The sequence below is a fragment of the Balearica regulorum genome, chromosome 6, assembly GCF_011004875.1.
Source record: "Balearica regulorum gibbericeps isolate bBalReg1 chromosome 6, bBalReg1.pri, whole genome shotgun sequence".
In the NCBI taxonomy this organism is placed as follows: domain Eukaryota; kingdom Metazoa; phylum Chordata; class Aves; order Gruiformes; family Gruidae; genus Balearica; species Balearica regulorum.
The window spans coordinates 6144235-6164191 of NC_046189.1; the positions used below are offsets into that span (position 1 = coordinate 6144235).

The following is a 19957-nucleotide window of genomic DNA, read 5'->3' on the forward strand; positions in this document are numbered from 1 at the left end:
TGGGGGGGTCTCTGGACAAGACTGGGAAAAAAAGAAAAAAAATAAAATCCAGCTTTCCCTGTCAGGGTATCACACCACCCCTTGGATCAGGACTCTCCAAGCTCTGGGATGTGACTGCTTTGGTACTAGCTGCAAAACTTTTACTTTCTTTTGGAAAAAAAGACAACAAACCTCCTCCACCCCAAACCCCACCCCACCCAAACACCTTTTTCACCTTCTTCACCTTCTTCCTGGAGAAGAAAGTGGGGATCTCTTGTTTCATTGAGTTACCAAACATGTCTTCCTCTCCATTGCTCAGAAGAGACCCAAGAACTGCCCCCACTACGTGCTTCTCCTTCCAGAACAAGGGTGCTCACACAAGCTAGTTTTTGGAGCCTCATCAGGACCACACTTCTTTTTTGCAAAGCAGCAACTGGGACTTCTGCGAGGCCACAGACCTCTAGGTGAAAGGTCTTCTGCCTGCCACTCTGATCAGATCCATTTCTGACTCACTCACCATTTCTGTACAACTAAGGAATACCCCATGAGCTGTGATAGGCACAGGATGGACATATCTTCTGTACATCTGGCAAACATTGCAGCAGGATGCCTGGGCTTCCCTCACTTTCAGTAACATTGTACTTAATAAAGATTTTATTCACAGCTTACACTCACCTCAGTGCTCCAACACCACAATCTGCTAGCAAATTATAAAATACATCACCTACCACATGTTGCTAATAAGAAACAACAATCATAGAAACATCACCTCTTCTTCATTCACTTTGAAAGGAGGAAACAGGTTCTTAGCAGCTATCCTCAACCATTGCTCTAGCTGTGAATGCTTAAATCAGGATTTACCCTTTTGTTCTGAACCTCTTAATCCTTTTCCTTTTAGCAGATGATACATTAGTTCTGCCTTGTGCCTAAGCACCCTTAGGAGGGTGCTTCTAATGGATAATTAACAACACTTAATTATTCCTCCAGGTAGTTTGACTGCATTTATTTATGAATATTGCAGCATTATGTGAAAAGTCCAGCTTGCTCAAGGGCTGGGAAACTTAAAGCAGTCTACTCAGTTGTATCTCCCTCCTACTGCTCAGGCTCCCAGCCATGTTTAGAGGATTCTTCTTCTGTGAGCAACTCCCACTGCTGCTATCCAACTCTACAGCATATGCAAAGCTCACACAGTAGCTGATTCTGAAGCTCTCATTTCACCTGTGTCATTACATGTGCATCTGCATGGCACAGGCTTGAAACCCCTCCAGGGCAGGCATGGAGGCATCAGAAGCAGCCTTGCTTGAGCAGGTCTAGAGTGGGCAGTGCAAGGGCAGGAAAGCCTGAGGGCTTAAGCTTCCCTGTTTCCCCACACCACAGCCCCCTGCTGAGAAGACACCTGATCCACACAGGTGGTTTGGGCCAGCACACAAACATTTTCTGGTGTAGTTCTTTGTTCCACCTGCAACACAGAGCCACGCTTCTAAGGACCCACCAAGAGATCCAAAATAACAAACTACTTCAGCCTGTTACCCGTTAGTTTCTGGGACGACCCCAAGAGCTCATCACCCACAGCTTCCCATTACCTTTGGTCGTCCTCAGCAGGCTGCAGGGAGCCGATCACGCTCATCCGTCGCTGCCGGCCGGGCTGAGCCCCTCACAGAGGGCTGAGAGCGCGCCCTACGGCTATGAGGGGAGAGAGCGCCGCGCCGATCCCCTCACGACGCCAAACTAACAACTGCTCGGTGACCGTTAACGCCCCCGCGGTATTTATAGCCTGCCAGAGCGCGCGCCCCCCTGCGGGGCCGCGAGGCAGCCGTTGGCCGCGCGAGCTGTGCCGGGCGGTAGCAGCCGTTTCCCTGACGAGGGACGCCCTGGGGAATGGGGTGGCAGCGCCCGGCCCCGCCGCCCCTCACAGCATCGGGACCGTCAAGGGCAGCGGCTCCTGCCCGGCGGGGAGTGAAGAAGGGATGGAGGGTGGCCTGTGGCTCAGCCAAGCAGCAGAAAGCGGTGAGCCACGACGCAAAACTGCGGCAAGTCCCCACCAGTGCTGGGCCCAGCTCTGTGACAAAGGAATGGCTCTGACCGTTGGCGACACCTTCACACACCTCTGTGCTGAAATATTACCCTGCAGAAGCCAACGCTAGCTGTAAAAACTGATTCTTTTGGCAAGAAATAGCAGGGATTAGCTGAGAAGTATGACTTAATCCACTCTGATTTCTCCTGGCAAACCTGACTATGCAATACCAGCAGGTGCACGGCACTTTTTTCCAGGGGCAGGGCAGTGATACGTGGTGGTTGAACGCGCGAGGAGCTGTATCACAAACAGTGGAAACAAGACACAAGCAATTAGATGACAAGCGATTTTATTTTGCAAAACAATCACTATACAGCAACAAATACAATTGCAAATCGGATTGAAAAACATGAACTACCTACCACCAGCCATTCAAGAAATGCCTCTTTTAGGGTAACAGGCTCTAGAATTATCAGAAAAAACAGGTTTGTAACAGCAGACTGTATTCCTTGACATCCCAGCATACAGCATGTTTATTTGTTGGCTTTTTCTCTTTGCTAAAGTTGAAGTGGCTTTTACACGCTTGACTTTTCCAAGTGTGAAACTAATTTACCTTCCTGCAGTGGGAATTGCTGGAGTTGCAGAGGGAGTTGCTTTAGCAATCTGACTAGCGAGTGAATTCGACACACACCTACGCTAGAAATCTACCTGCATCGATTTTCACAGCAAATGTGATCTACTCTTCAAGGCATTTGCCTTTGAAGGGACATTTGTACTTGGGTTTATGAACAGTATTTGGTCCAGCGTGGAAAAAACTTCTGCTCACATGTGGTAGTCCACACAGGATGCCTTTTGACTCCCTTTGGGTCGTGTATATAGGCAAACATAGATTTGTAAGCAGTCACGATGAGGTTCCTACTGTACCTTAGCAGAGCACTGAATGGATAATACCATTTACTGCTGTACAGTGAAAATATACATAAGCCCTTGTGGGCACACAATTTCCCTCATCATCAGTACTAGTTTTCCCTTCACTGTTGCTGGACAGAGGTTTGCTCAACTTTGATTTCTTTCAGCTTGTGGTTACATAGAAACAGAACTCTGCGGGTGGGGCAGAAGCACTTTTGTCTCTACAACTTGATGTATTATTAATTTGGGGCTCTCCCCTAGCTATCTAAACAAGGTTTCACCATTCCTTTTGTCTGGATTATCTCTGCTTTGTTACAGAGTTGGGTCTCAGGCACCCAACACACCTGCTGGCTCAACATGCCTGTGGAAAAGAAACACAACGGATGCAGTTTCCAGGAAGCTGGCTGTATCTTCTTTTAGTGGGCATTACATATTTACAAAACCGTTGTTTTTAAAACCAACACTCTTCTTGAGAAGTTAAGATTAATATGAGCTTTTTCAGTGAACATCTAGAGTCATGTAACAACTTTTTTTTTTATTATTTAACAGCACAAAACTCTTGATTTCTTTTCATCTAACTCCACAGCGTTCTAGGATTCTTTCTATGGAAGGATGATTACGATTACAAAGGTCTTTGCTTGAATCAAGACAAGAAAGCTCATTTTAATGCATGAAATAAATGACTTGGTGTGTTACACCACTCTAATTTTGGACTCATAGGTGGATTAACTAAGTTTCATTTTCTAGAGTATGTCAATATTAAAAGCAGAATAAAAAAAACTTGAGTCATAGGTTAACACTGTTCTCACTAGCTGGTGTTCACCTTCAGAGAAGCTGAGGTTCAGTAGTACCATAGACTCTCTCCCACATTGGCAAAAGGCATAAAAAACCCAAAAAACCACTGCAAGGCTAATTTATATTAATTGATAGTATGTTCAGAGCAACGTGATATAAATACTGTCTTGTTTTTTCTGTCTACTGTTTTTCTGGAAAAATGGGAAGAGGCGTTCAATGCACCTCTCTTGACAGTGTTTCCATGTGAATTCTTAGGATTACTCTAAGCAAAAATGTAACACAAGGCAGAAATCAGAATCCTCCAGATGCACTTATCACGGTTCTAAAATCACGGTCCTTTGTATAAAACAACCGACTTACAAACAGTATTAGGTACTCTATAGTGTGAAAAAGCTTTTTGCAGAGCTGAAATGTCATGTGTGTGGCTGTTAGGAGCTCACCTTCAGTAAAATTTTTAGAGATGGAACCATTTTGTTTTGTCTTTCTACTGCTGGGACAGCTTAGTCAAAATCCCCCTTTGGTCCACTGAATATTTACTGTCTAGTGACTGTGCGTTAACTACCTGAATTTAATGATGGGGAATCCTGTGCTATTAATTATTAGAATCCTTCTCCACAGACATAAAAAACTTCTCTATGAGTCTCTTCAGATCAAACCCCAACACACACACATACAAATTAAGAAGGAAAAAGAACAGATCAAAAGCTTCCAACACACAATGTTAACCTAATACATGTATCAAGTATAGCTCAACTGACAGTGCAAAGTTTAGTTAAGAGATTTCAAAAGGAAAAGATCAAAGAATCTGCAAGAATGTAAACTGGTCATTTCATAATGTCTACTGTACATATAGTATCAGCAGATTATTATCCGCTGATGAGTAATACTACCATATTACCTTCAGTGTTCTCTTAATGTCCGTAAGATAGTGTCAGAGTTTTTCACAGGTAACTCTGTTAGATTGGTTGTTTATATATCTCTGCCCTTTATCTTTTTTATGCACACGTTTTCTTATACTTTTTATAGTCAATATAATCCCACTTTGCTTAGACTTTAAGATGCCCTATTTACTGATGACTCGCTATGGCGACCCAGTCTAGGGAGCTCATTTTATTTATTCTTGTACTATAATTCACAGGCATCTCTGTTACGTTTATCACTGTTATCTGAGTGCCTGACTGTATACATAAGACATCACTGAAGGAGTGGAAACAACGTCTTAATACTTTTTTCTGTGTTTCAACTTTAGCAAAAGAAAAAAATAAATAAATCTAACATTCACTGTTACTACAGGAGTTAAAAAAAAAAAAAAAGAAAGAAAGAAAGAAAGAAAAGCCAGAACCAAACTACTATGGATTTTTTTAAAAATCCAGACTCCAAACTCAGCCATCTTTGGAGACCCTTTTACAAACGTCTGGACCCCACAAAAATCATACCTATGTGAAGAAAGGGAGGGAAGGGAAGCGGGAAGGGATCCTTTTTCTAGCATCACAGAAGAGACTTGCATCTGGCACTAAAACAGGGTCACGGCTTTTAGTTGTTACAGAAAGCAACTTCATGCTAAAATTTTCATCTTTTTTAAATGTATTCTTATGAATAGGGAAAAAAAAACCCTGCTAACATCTACTTTTACATACCTAAAATCGCAACACCAAAGGGTGCAAGAGACACAGATACTGTGAATAAAGAAGTAGAATATTCAAGTATATGAGGAGGGCATATCACAAATGGCCACAGAGAAATATATATATCTATAATACTGTATCAAACAGATGGAAAGGATGTGAAACCAGTGGTGCATACACAAATCTAGCCGCTTAACCAACTTTCTAATCAGACACAAGTCTGTTGGGGTGGAAGTGCTTGCTTTCAACAGCTTTTTTACGTCACTTCCCCAACCATGGTTCAAATGTTTTCAACTACTATTTTTAGTTATTAGTTAAATAATTTATCGGCTTTTCAGCTATACACTGACATAATTAACCAGGTCCAAAAAAATGTTAATAACTTAATTCAACTTTTGTTCTACTCATTTATACAAAATAACACCTTTTTTTTTTAATTAAACTTGAATTTCTCTATATGCCCTTCCTTCTGGTAAGCAGATTGTTAATTTAACCTGTAATAACTTACAATGGGCAACTTTTTTTATTTCCCCATCTATCAACAGAACAGTGAAATGAGCAACTTGGGATATTAACAAGGCTCTTCAGAAAGAGGTGGATGGCCTTCAGGCACATGAAAGGTAAAAATGCATTTTATCATAGTACGGTACTCCATGCAAGACAGAGCAGAGCAACAATAATTGTCCAATAACATACTGCAGTTGTATACCCATATAAAGCCAGTGTCCTCCTGTTGTAAATGGAAATCAGGCCAATTTCTGCATCTATTTAATTTTTTGTTGTTGTTGTTTTTAACTGTATGGTAACTACAAGTCTTGGGATGTGACTTAGTTTTAGACATGGTAAAGAATGAATGTAACACCTGCTCTGAGCCCATTCCTGCCAAGAGCTCATGCCTAAATATTATTACTTCATACAACGCGAAATGAGCAAATTCATAAGCCCTGCTTAGCAAGGGCTGCTGTGACATCTTCAGCGAGGGTAGCAAGCTGGGGCGATTCAAGCAGGTTGATGCTTCCAGAGGATGAGACGTTGCTGAGTCTGCGTGGGGAAGCCACGCTGGACCTGCCTGGTGACTGCGTGATGATCTCAGCCCCGTGATCGACACGGGCTTTAGCATGCTCTCTGAAGTTTAGCTTCTGGCTGTCAATCTGCTCCAGGAAAGCAAAGAATTTAACACATTATATATTCACCAAATTATCTCATTATAGATCATTTAGGTCTCATTTTGTTTACTTTTAAGAACTCTTACAAGGAGTGAAGTTTCTTCACTCCTTAGAATAATTGAAACTGAAGATTTTTTCACCTTGTTTAATATACATTGGCTTACTATGTTACATTCTCTTACTATTTCTGTGTCTGATGGATGCAGTAATGAGCAGTACCATTGTTCCTAGCTGTATGAATCTAACAGATTTTATGACCATTGCGATTTGTTTCTGAAATCTGTTTTTCAAATGCTTGCGGAGTAATCTTACTTTCAAGATGTCTTCCTCCTGTTTCACAAAGCAGTCCTCTGGGATACTGATACTACAAACTTACTAGATCATACCTATGCTGCATAATGATCCCAAACAAGATTTATCTTTAGGGGGAAAGCCAGTGCCCAAACTACAGGACTTTTCACTTTCAGATTCACTCTCAGCTCAGATGTGGTCACTCCAAAGGGAGCAAATAGCATTGCAAGTGTGCTTCAAGGAGAACAAACAGATGTTTCCTACCCAATTCACAGCTATTGCTGAATTTACAGCTCTAATAATTTCACTGGGCCAGGGGCACAGTAGTAGGTAGCCTTTTCTCCAATGGCTGTCCCCTTACCTTGACATTACCACCGCCAGGTACATGGTGGGCATTTTCCAGTGAACCAACTTTAGCCTGAGCTTTTTCTTTGAAATCCAGTTTCACGCTCTCAATTTTCACACGCCCACCTCCTACACAGACAAAGGAAATACAGATTGAGAGACAGGAATGACTCGGGAGAAAGTCTGACCTGACGCACATGGGTGCACTCACATTACTTCCCTTTTAGTTGAGATCTAATGGTTTTACAGAAGCACAGAATACCACACTGCATATTCAGTAAAATATAAAATCCTCAACACGCATTCAAACTGTAAGCAAGTGCTGCAGCCCTACTGATTTTCATGGGATTTAAGCACATGCTTAAGCATTTTGCTGACTTCAGTATCTTATCAAATTGACATTATGCCACAGCAGCATCCTTCTGCATTGTTTTTTTAATTGACTCTCTAAACTATGAGTCCCATACCTTTATGTCTGTATATCTTTAGTTAAGAATATTAGTTTTAGTAATAAAATATTTACTTTCTCTTGCACTATAAAAGAGAATGGTATGATCCATGATTTCTCCTTCACATAACAGAATTAGGTCTTTGCTTTGTCCCACATCCCAGAAATTCCTACAATACCTGGCTTATGGTGGATATTCTTGAGCGAGCCACACTTGGAAGTCACATGACTCAAGTCGATCTTCTTGGTTACAATTTGTACCTATCAAAAGCACACACACACAAAATTACAGGAATGAAAAGAATAATTAAAAGCCAAGCCCTGCAGAGGAAGAGCCCAAGCCTCTACAAACCACTGGAAAAGGAGAGATGGTTAGTAGAAAACAGACCACACCACAAAGGAGGAAACACCTGGATTAATACAGCAAGCTTCCTTCCCACCTAGGGAAATGCCAGAGCTAGGTTAAGCTCTACTATTAGCAAAATGAAGAGGAGGACAAAGCAGATCAGCTTGTGGGTTCTTTCTAAAATGTTTCCGAGCCTCCTCTCAGGGTAGATGCTCCGAAGCCCTGCATGCAGCAGGACCCATCCCATTTGCTTCTGCTCTTGAACGTGCATCCTGGCAACTAGGAATATTTTGGTGATTTTTTTTTTCCCCTCTACCATCTGTTTCATATTTTTCTGCATCTAAATATAGTGTGCATTTCAGCTCAATCCACTATGGAGAGTCTGATGAGCCTACAAATGTGACTCCTGCAGCTGTACCTGAGCTGGCTGGTGTTCAGCCAGCCAGCTTGGTGGTGCTAACTGCAGAGCAGCAGCATCGCTCTGCCCAGCCAGGCAGCAGCGCACGGACCCTCCCTCCTCCCACTGCTCTGTGCCCTGCTGCTGGCCACGTTGCCACGACTGCGCTGAGCCCAGCTCAGGAACAGCCACAGAGTGACACTCCTGCCTTGCTGCGCTCCCAGCTAGCACCCAGATGCGGCCTGCAATCACAGCAACTGTGTTAGCAGGTCTTAAGAAGCTGCAGCCCCTCCAAGCCAGACAAGAGCTCCAGGACGACTGCAATGCCAGTGGTTTGCTCACATCACCAGCAATGACTTAAGCCAGCACCAGTGGCTGTACTGAAACTGTTTGGATCAGATGTGCTCACACCATCAGCTCTTCCATCTGAGGGGTGATCATTTCCATCAGAGGGGTCAGAGCTGCCTTAAGCTATTCCAGCACGACTGTTAAAACTAACGTACGTCCAGTCATACCCTGAGCAACCTCAGTTTGTTACAATGGAATAATGCTGTGGCATTATCATTAGCACTCAGCATGCTGGCTTATCACACCCTCTTTCTCAGCTTTCTTTGTCCTTATGTTTTATTTTTCTTCTTCTTCCTGTCAGGTTAGCTAAGGAAGGACTGACACACTGGAAGATGCCCAGCTGTGAGGCTGGAGTCTCACTGTGAGATGGCAGTGTCTTTCTGAAAATTACTTTCTTGGGCAACTCCCATGAAAGGCGCTGAACCATTTTGGCTCACACTGGACTTTAACTGTCAGCACCCTTCGGCATTTAGAGATTACTCTTCATTTCTCATTTCCTTTTCCTGTCCAAGTTCTGGAAAAGTGTTGTGCTCTGTGGAGGAAGATCAGGAGGCCACCACTGCATACATAGGGCTCACATGACTACCCGACCAGACTCACATGTGAAACAGTAGCAAGAAGGAAAGTAGTGCTCAGAGGAAGGGAGACAGAAGGGGCCGGCTGTGCAAGGTGGGTCACCACAGTGGAGATGCCTGTTCACAGGGTGTCTGTACTACTTACATTTCCTCCCCCCGCAGAATGTTTGATGTTATCTCTGGAACCACACCGGGACTGAATATCGCTAAAATCGATCTTCTTGTTTAAAATCCTAACCTAAAAGGAATTGGAGGTAACTTACTATATACCATACACACACACTCCATCAGGGCGTCGGACAAGGGAGCCAGGGTAATTTTGCCTCCTGCTGTGACTGCTTCTTCTGACATTTGTATTAAAATGTGAGAAAGTAAACCATGCCAATCTCTATGCTTCGTATGTTAACGCAGCATATGTGAATGTACTATGCTGCTCTTTTTTCTACCTCACGAAGTGGTGGTGAAATACAAAGGGGAAAGTTTTTATATTGGGAGATAGGTGGCTTTTCCCTGAAAAGCTCAAAGAACTCCTTGCTTGCATGGACTGACATAGTTCTTGGACAGCCTGTCCTAGGCTCTCTTGAGTGACAGCCAGTGTTTCTGCTGAACTGGCCACAAGGAAAAGATGGAAAACCTCCTTCCCGCAGCTCAGCACTCCAGTCTTTGATGCAGAAATCCCAGATCCAGCCAGCTCAGGCATGAGTTGAAATTCTGAGGTATTTCACCCCTCCTGCCATCCAGCCATAACGGCAGCTACATTCATACAACAGACCTCAGAGTGTCCTGTGAAAAGGGACTGACAAAATTGAAGTCAGAGCTCTCTACTGCTCTCTTTACAGTTGTTTACTAACAAGCAATGCTGAAAACAACAGCATCTGGAAACCTACAGCTGCAATCACTTTTTCTTGATTTCTGGTAGTGGCCATAAAGTCACAACTTTCTGGTGCTAGCAGCACTGTGCTTCTCCTCTGTACTCTTTGCTTCCGACAGAACAAATACTCACCTTTCCCTTGATGGTGCCAGCCTCCCTTACAGATGCCAGGAGCCCACATTTTTTCTGTGTTATCTTAGCCATAGATGCACTACAGGCATAACACAGTGCCTGGAGGTGAACTCTGCAAAGGGCAGGCCAAGCTGTCCTGTGCTTGACCCCCACGTCAAAGCAGTTCCTCCACCTGGCAGAGCTCAGCTGCCACCAATGATTGTCCTCCCAGGGAATGATGTGCTGCAGGATGGCAGTTACCAGTAAACAGGGACAACTGGGTGCAGGGCACACACCTGAGTGACACCACTTCCAGACTTCTTTCTGAGCAAGGGCAGGGGATTGTGGTCACTAGTGTTAGGCTTTTCAGGTGTGTGGGAAGGCACTTCTGGCCAAGGATGCACCTGCTGCCTTTGCACCAGGAACTTTTACTTAGAGTGCCACCCATGCAGCATACTCTTTCTCTGGGTTAAATATGAAGTCTTTATTCAAATTTTATGTTGGATTTTATTTACCTCTACTTTATTAATATACAACATGAATTTACAGAAAGCCACAGAATTTTGGGCATTATTTATTCATTTTGCTAAATGGCACTTGTAGAGCCTTCACTGAGATACTACTTAGAACAGTCCTGTTGGCTGCTGTTGTAGGTAAACCTACAGTAACTGTCCGATACTGCGATAAGAGAGAGGGACAGATACACCAGGGTACCTTATTGTGGCTTCTTACCACTTCAGGAACATAAAGCAGCTGCAAACCAGTTGGAGTGGTCAGTGGGAGGAAAAACAACCCCGTGCAGTTTCTGCTTCCTGGCTGCAGGTCCTCAGACTTCCCTGATAAATCTGAGACAAATCAGTCTCTCTGTGCCTCACCTTTCCAAACTAGGAAAAGACTATTTGCCCCCTGTAAGGGATATCAGATTTTGCAGCTCTTTGCTCCTGTGGCATTGGATAGCGTCATGTCTAGATAACAAGTCGAATCCTCTGGCACTGAGCACCTGGAATGCACTCCTGACTTAAGCCCAGTAAACTCTGAAGAAGAAATTTTCAGAGGCACACCTTGCAGCTAATGTGAAGAACTTGCTTCTTCACAGCAAGCTCTTTTATGGATCCCCCTCATTACATGTAACATAACCACTACATCAGTCAAACCATTAGGATGTTAAGTGTTCTCTCACTTTAATTGGTAAAGATCTGTGGTGATGGCATGCTCAGCAACAAGGGTGATGGCGGCACCAGAAAACTCCACAACTAGTAGGTCACCTTCAGAAGGCCATCTTCAGCAGGCAAACCGTTTTCTGTCTATCTGCTTAATCTGTCTAAGTAAGCCAATGTAGACTGAAACATGAAAGCAAATGCCTTTGGAGTCTTATGCTTGTGCTTTCTCTCAATGTACTATTTGTTTAAAAATGTACCCCAGTACCATACAAGACAGGTGTCACATCAGTTACAGAAACACACATCAGATGTGCAGTCAGATCTGGCTCCCAGAGAGCTTCAGGCCAGGCACAACTGGGCAAAACAGAAAGCCTTCCTAGCACTTTCTGAGCACATCTCTCTCAGCAATGGATCAGCAGCACCTCTTAGCAATGGCCACAGGGATGCATTTGCTCTGAAAATGCTGACTTAGGGGTTATGACAAGACCTCAGCACTGTGGACCGGGAGCCTGTAGCTTAAAATGGAGCCAAAGCAAGGTGGTAAGTTGAGAGGGTGCCTTTGATCAAGTGCCTAAAGGTTGATTTGCACCCGGAAGTCTGACAGTTTATGAGTCTCATGGCCCATGGACCTGGCTAGCAGATATGTAAAGGACCAATCATGTCAATTATCCTCTCTGTCTCACTGGGTGAAATGTGCCCCCGTGTAGAGAGGCCAGCAGGAGACCTATGTATCACTTATGTCCTATGCTAAGGGCTGAAGTGAGCTGAGTGATGTGGATGTGTTGTGCTGGTCATCTGGCACAGGGAGGAACTGCACTGATCCAGGTTTTCCCTGATGATCTGTTTCTCCCTTTCCTGGAATATATCAATATCCCTGCACATGTATAAATCATGACTGCCCTCTATAACTAAGCGTTCCACAAACTAACAGAGCCTTGTTTCCTATAGATTAAGGCTTTAAACTGCTTAATCCCTCCATCCTATATTCTTCAGCAAGCCCCATCCTCTCTTGCCAAGCAATTATCTCCCAAGCTTTCTCCCAGGTCTGTTAGACTGGACAAATAGAAGCCAATATACAACCGGTCAGCTGTTTGTTGTCTGTGATTGTGGAGAAGGGCTGAGTTATAACTGCCTTTACCCCAACGACAGTCTTATACTGAGTCTCAGTTTTGTACCCAGTCAACAGCTACCACCCAACTGGGAGGGGCCGCCTGTGTTTCTAACCACTGCTCCCTTGCCAGCACTGCTTGAAATGGGCCAACAAGTTACAAATGAGTTGAGGAAGGCTGAGACTGCCAGCCAGACAGCATGACTGCTGGAGCTTTGTTTCCTTTGAGAAATCAGACTGTAAACATGAGAGGGAGAGTACCAGAGAAGGACAGGAACTATTTAGGCTAAAGAGAAACTTTGGCTTGCAAACAAAGAATGTAAACTGACTGTGAATTATTTGAAGCTGGAATCTAGAGGGAAATTTGTAACTATCAGAGCAGGGAGGCTCTGGAACTGCCTCCCAAGGGAACAAAGCTCTGACAAGAAAATGGTAAACTTTTATGATGGCACTTGATGAAAGGAGTTAGATGATGCAGCTGCCTGTGATAGAGACAGCATGAATACCATGACTCACCAGTAAGGTCTCCATGTTCCTTAATGTGTATGTACATCTTGTGTGGGGGTGGAGGTGTGGTAAGGATGTAGATACATGCACTTCAATTGCGCTGCACATTAAATGAAAGATCAAGCCCGCTCCTGCTCTCATTCAGGAAATGGAACATTTTAGTCTGTGGCAGAAACAGGACTGCTTTCTATTCACACTCACTAAACATCCTAACAAGATAAATCTCCTGACAGACTCTCTCATAACCCTTGTGCTGACCTGCCAGTCTGAAATGGGTACCTTCTCTTCTGATCTGATGCTGGTTTGCCCAGGTATGCTGGGCAGGGCCTGGAAGTTAGTATTTTCATCAGGACCAAGCTGAGCTTCCTCTGCATTTGTCAGATCCACATGAAGTTAAACCACTGTGGAAATATTAAGCCTTACAGACAATGCTGGGTTTATTCCACAAAACCACATTGCCCAAAGCAAAACTGGCTTCTGTCTGAAGCCCTGACAGACCTTACCTTGTCTCTGTCCTCTGATTACTCCTCAGCAATGGTCCAGAATTGAAGCCCAGGGCGGTCTGTGTGCCAAGGTGCACACAGCATAGCCTCACTGACTCACACTACTTCTAGGTAGGGCCCAGCAGGAATCAGACACTGTGTTCCAGTACCTTCTAGGCTGTTTGAATGCTATCTGTCAAAGTAGTGGAAGATGCAGGGCATGAGAGACTGCTAGGAAACCAGGTGTTGAAGGTATTTTTCTCAAGAGTTCATTTAGATGAGGCATATATTGATCTGCATACAGGAGGCTAAACTAACTCCCCTCCTACATACAGTGGCCCAACTGGCAATCTAAACAGGAAGGGGTTGTGGTCCAAGGGCAACATCTACACTGGACCAGAGAGGATGTTTTTTTGTTAAGCTGGATGACACAAGGAGAAGAAACAGGCTAGCAATACCTGTGAATCTCCCAGTTAGATATATGCTGCCCTAAGGCTTTTCACAGGAAGTGAATTTGGATTCCTGGATTTCAAAGTCTCTATATACAACAGTCTCCAGTCCAGGGGCCTTGGGCAGCCCCTCCTCTGTCAGTACCGCACCACTAGGTTCAAGATGAGCACAAATTTGTAGAAACACTGAGTGAAGGCAGTGAAATGCAAGAGAATTTAGCTCAGTTGAGCCTCACACCTAAAGACAGTATCAATGACTGAAAACTGCTTATGAAAGAATTATGTTCCACTACTGCCTAGAATCATTCAGTTCAGCTGCTTTTTCACAAAAGGGAAAGCCCCTAATGTCAGCATCTGGGCAGAGAATCCATAAACAGCTTCCCTCCCGTGGCTTAGTACACTGGTACACACCAAACCAAAGACACTTGAAGAACAAAAGTTGTGATGCTGATGAAATTACAAGCTCTGAATATAATTTCCAAGAAGCTGATGATTTATGTTCTCCCTGCCTTGCAATTATGGCCTCTGAGAAGCTCTACCACAAACACCACGCCTAAAGCATTTAAAACACTGTAGCTTGGTTCTACTTGCCGTTTGAACGTATCGTGGGGCTGTCATATTGGGAAAAGCTCCCAGACACCTAACAACTTATCAAAAAGGGCAAGTTCCTCCTACTTACCACAGCATCACAGTAATTTTGACAGAGCTACATCCCAGGAAGTAGACATTATTTCAGTGTTTGGTCTCCTGGTTAACACAGGGACTGTGAGACAAGAATTGGTCTTGCATAGGAAGCAAGGTTAAGGTTAAAACCTGATTAGAATCAAGAGGCAGTTCTAAGCGCTTTCAAATCTATATGCTGCCCAGGACAGATGATACTACAGTTTTCATGCTCCTGGCAGAGGCTACAGGTAGAGGGAAAGGGAGAGGGAATGGTATTTATTTGGCCTAGCAAAGCCCTCGAAGAGAAAGACTGCCTCAGACTTTCCACATCTACAAACAGAGCTTGCGATCATGTTCAGCCTTTGCACTCCTGAAATTACTGGATACACACACTACTGAAAGCTGCCAGCCTACAAGCTAGTGAGATTCAAAAGACTGTGCTGGACGTAGCATGGACAAAATAATGTACCATCCTCATCTTGCTCTTAGCAAAGGATGAACAAGATAAGGTCACATTTCTGACTTCTAAGATGTACCCAGAGGCAGACACTGAGCATGTAATATTTCAGCCTGAACAGTTAAACTGTGAAACAATTACAACTGAAAATAGGTACTTTCAATGGGAAGTATCAGTAAAATACAAGAGATGGCTTGCAACCAGCCACGTCTTTAATACTCGCATAGCACGATGGCTGATTTACAAGCTTCTTTCTACCTGTTTGCAAATCACTGCATTCATTTAATTAATAAGGTGGCCACAGTAAACCAGGCACGTCCCTATCAATAAAGGGAGAAAGGCCTACAGAGAAACATTGAGAGGTTTTGCGTAATTATGCTGGGAAATACAAAGTGAAATGACCACTTTCCATGCCAAAGAGTCTACAGTCAAGAGACAACAGCTGAATTTAACAGACAGCTCAAGCAAGTGCAAGTTCCACGTCAGATGAACTGTAACATGTTCTGCAATCACACTGCTCACTAAATCTGGGGAGCTGATCAAAAGAATGGTGAAAGAAATTGAAGGAGGTTCATGCACAACAAATAAAAAAGATCCTGAGAGCTCAATTAATGCAGCTAAAACACAGGATCCTTGTTTTAGTACTCCTTTAAACAAAAAGCCAACCAAATAGATTTTGCTAAACTACAAAGTTTGACACTTAAATTTCAGAGGCAACAGTCTCTATTCATGGAAAGAGTACTAACAGCTTCGAATATCAAGTAGTGAGCATCAAGTATCACAGTTTTTTAATTGGGTTCTGTATCTTTAAGAATGGATGGGTTTTGAGTCACTATGTCTGGATTTTCTTTACTCCAGCATAATAAATTAGGCTGTTCAGTTCAAGTTTAAAAAAAACCCCAAAATCTTCTGTTTATCTCTTCATGCAAGCTGGCTTTCCCAAAGCTCAGCAGATATGTCCCTTAGCATCTCTTTTTATTGTTCAAATCCAAATTTCCAAGATAAAAATTAAGGGGTTTATCCTTTCCTTTCCTGCCGTTTCCCATCTAGCAAAATAAACTTTTTCTCACCTTTCTGTGCAAGACAGAACACTATTACATGACTCAACAGTTCTGATCCAGATTATGTATTGCCTGAACATTTTTCCCAGAACAACCTTCCTCATTTTATTGCCAAAATCTAGAGTAGTAGAGTAGTTAGAGCTCAGCTGAAAATGCCTCCTCTGCTGAACTTGCCACTGGGATGACTCAGACTTTCACAGCAATTTATTTCCTGGTAATTTCAATCTACTCTAGAAAAAAGTACAGCTTTGCCCCTTGCTATTAACAAGAGACCAACAACGTATGGTACATCACGGACAGGATTTATCTTCTCTCACATTAGCCAGCTAAGAGTTGGAACTGGTCACTTAAGCTGCCGTTGTAGTCAGTGGAAAGATACCGAATCCTCCAGAAAGTGATACTTTCAATTCTAGCTAGACAGATCGAACACACCCCATCTGACTGGCAGAAATTGGTCCGCTGCTGCTAGCTGCCTTCAAAAGAGGGAGACTCACTAACTTATGGCTACTGTAGTTGGTAGAAGTTTTGTTACTGGTTAGAGCCCCATCAGGCAGCTTGGGACCCTCCCGATTGTGGTTCACAGTTTGTCCTCGATGAGCACAGTACACATGTTACAGCTGGTTGAGGCGCAGCAGTGATGTTACTTTGCCCCAGCCACACAGAAAGTGAATGTCAGATCTGGATAGAAAGTCCCAATTCCCTGCTGATTTCCAGCAACCAAACACCTTTCCTCAAAGAAACCTTCTGAAACTTGTAGATCCTGGCAATGATTGCTTCATTTTTCTAAAATATGAGTCAGGAAGAAAGATCTTGCTTTTTATCCAGAATAATTCAAGGCTTAACTGTACAGAATGTACTTGGGCAAGCCTTCCATTAAAGGAGTGCAGTCTGAACACAGGAGCTGCAAGGTGTTATTTCTGTACAATCTGCAATGATCAGCCAAAATTCTAAAATTCAAAAACTTAAAAATTAAGGTTTTGAGCTGTGACAGAGTTCTGAAGGTGTGCCTGAAACCTCTGGTTTCTCTGTGTGTTTGTAGATCTGCAATTAACAAGGGATGAATAAGTTTCTAATTTTCAGGCCAGAACAAAACCCTTCAAATATCTTGCAAATCCGCAACACTGGGAACATATAAAGGAAACAAAAGCAGACTGACAGAGATTAATTTATCTTACAGTTATGAACTGTTGACTTGGTAAATGCACAAACTTATTCAATGAATGCAGCTAACAGTGTGGAAAGAATTGCCTTCCAGTCTCCCATTAGCTAAGTACTTTAACAACAGCCACATTACAATGTCAATCCACATCTCTCTACACAGCTGCCTGCTGTGGCTCTGGTTGAGAAAAGCACCAAAGCTTGAACCTTATAAGCTCATTTATGTTCATTACTGTCCAGAGCAGAGACATTCTCTTAACCTGAGTCAAAGTGGTTTTGGCTCAATTATGCCGCAGATCACAACGGACTGTAGAAAAAGTGCATGATGTGTCAGAAGGAGATAGGAGACAGAATTGGACCCAGCAACAGCTCAGATTGCACGTTTTGTTAGGACTATATTCTCTACTACCTTTTAGGACAGCCTTCATCAGCCAGTGTACCAATAGCATATGGTCTAGATCTTCAGATTAATTTTTGGGCTGTCATCAGTGTTCATAACGTGGTGCAAAGACATGTGAAACAGGATGAAGAGAAGTTATAAGATGCTGTCTCAAGGGGAACTTGCTGAATACCGTTTTGACCTGCAGTTCTCCCAGGAGGTGCTCGGCTCTTGTTGGGTCACCAGACCTGTCTGTCTCTGCACTGACTTTGCAACCTGGCAGGTGGTATCTGAGGCAGGGAACACTTCAGCAACCCGGGTCGAAGCTGTGAGGATGAGGGTGTGTGGGAGGGTGTTGTGGGGGAATCTCTCCTGCCATCCAAACTGGTTTTGAAGCTAACAAAACATTGTGCAAAGATGACAACAGATAGCCATCCAAGCTCCACCTCTGCCCAGCTCTGAGATGTCTTATCCTTCCCTGTGCTGGTCTATTTTATCATCTAATGCAGATGCCTATTCTCCTTGCCAGCATTTTTGTGGTTTCTGGACAGATTCTACTGAATAGTGGTGTCATTGATCTATGCAGACTTTCTGACCCATGACTAATTGCGCTTTTGTACAGTTTAGGGAAGATGGTGAAGTTTGTTCTTAATCTTCCTAAAAATCTTCAAAGAACACTTCATTCTTCAACATGGCTTAGGTATTTCATTTTTCTATGTGTCATCTAACTTCTTACAAGGTGCCTAGCTGTTACTATAATTAGTGATATTTTAAACCTTATGCATGGCATTCTAGTCTGTACAGCTCCATTCACTTTGAGGAAGCTATTTGATTCACATCCACTGAAGTTCTTGCCCATGGCTGAGTTTTGATGTACACATTTTAAGATTAAATTAAAAGAAATCTAGGTTGGCTTTAACCTTGGTTGCTGGCCTATGATGCTTCATAAATACTCTGCCTGGTCAGTAATGAAAAGGATTCAGTTGGTGCACTTTTGTAGTCTGATACGGTACGAACCACATCCATAGACAGAATTCCAAGAAAAAAAATCCAAACAGAGAAGAAAAACCCCATTCTTGGCATCTGAAAGAAATTTTCAACCCCTTCCCCCAATTCCCCCATGCTTCCCTTGGGCTGTCTGAGAAATAACAGATGCTAATGGGTTACTTTTGAAAGCACAGCATTTCCTCCACAGCTGATGCGGTGCGAAAATCCATCTGAAGCCCAGCAGACATACCCATGAGCAAGTCGCCTCTGAGCTTTGCCAAGAATGATACATTTCACCGTACTCTACTGTAAAGAGAAAACCAGACAACCACCTACTGGCTGCATCACAGAGCAGAGAAGGCCTCATTTCTCCAGACTGCAGAATACCAATTAAACACATCTCAAGCCATCTATTCCTAGTAGGAGCTTAATGCAGCGCAAAGTTAGCTTGCTTCTTCCCCCAGAAGAATGCTCTTTTTTAAGCAGGCTCTTTTTTTCCCCCCACCTTGTCAGGTGGAGTGATTTCTCTCCTTTTCTTTGTTTTTGTGGCTAGCAAGTCAGAGCTGAAGTAAAATCAGTCTGCTGTCTGATGAGTTTTTGATGAAATTCAAGGCTGAAGCACTGCATTTCTTGATTTATTTACCATTCAGACATCCCCTGCTTCTTCATTTCTATACCTCAGCCTCTGGCAGTTTCAGAATGTGGCTGCCTTCTCCAGGACAGCTGTAAGCTAAGAAAAGACCTTGTGCTAGGTTCAGATATGCCTCCTGTAAAAGGATAGTCTGTCTCCAAATGCCACTTTTGGGCTGCATATCTGTATTCCTTTAGTGATCTGCACATCATGCTTATGTACTTGCCCAGGTATATGCTGGCTTTTTGTCTGCTTGTTTTTCCTGTGGTTACTGCTATCAGCACTTCCAGTTCAGGTTATAAAACTTGAGCAGCTTTCTGTTTGTTTCAGGTATCATCACTAAGAGCGGATAGCAGATAACAGCTCATTTCAGCCAGTGCAGTATTTGCCACCAGACATTAAAGAAGTGAGCAGACACAAGGAAATGAAATTAGCTTTCATGTGTTCCTCTCACAGACTCTATAAAATTCAACTGCAGAAATTGGAAAAGAATTAATCCTAAAACCTCTTGTCTAGACTGAGCAACTATGGCATAATAGAGACATAAAGGAAAAAACTCATGAGTCTCTCTTTGCCCAACCCACAGCTGAGTGGCCACATACTGCTGGGAATTAAAGAATGCTCTAGCTTCAGTGACATCACATCCACTCAGCAGATTTCCCCTGTGATTTCCAAAAGAGCAAAATTCCAACTAC

At 43.3% G+C, this 19957-nt stretch overlaps 1 protein-coding gene across 50 annotated transcripts in view; it reads right to left on the bottom strand.

Moving 5' to 3' along the window:
* Positions 1–2325: 2325 nt before the first annotated feature.
* The window catches only part of MAP2 (microtubule associated protein 2), a 228360-nt gene continuing 210728 nt past the window's right edge, over positions 2326–19957 (bottom strand). For 34 of the 50 annotated variants that reach the window (XM_075756063.1, XM_075756068.1, XM_075756101.1 and 31 more), the window contains 4 exons: positions 9384–9476; positions 7752–7833; positions 7141–7253; positions 2326–6473 (listed from right to left, as the gene is read on the bottom strand). In XM_075756063.1, coding sequence (XP_075612178.1) covers positions 6258–6473; positions 7141–7253; positions 7752–7833; positions 9384–9476 — 504 coding nt within the window. In that variant the 3' untranslated portion in view covers positions 2326–6257. The remainder of the gene's footprint in view (positions 6474–7140; positions 7254–7751; positions 7834–9383; positions 9477–19957) is intronic. The other 16 variants (XM_075756105.1, XM_075756104.1, XM_075756098.1 and 13 more) reach the window with 1 other exon arrangement.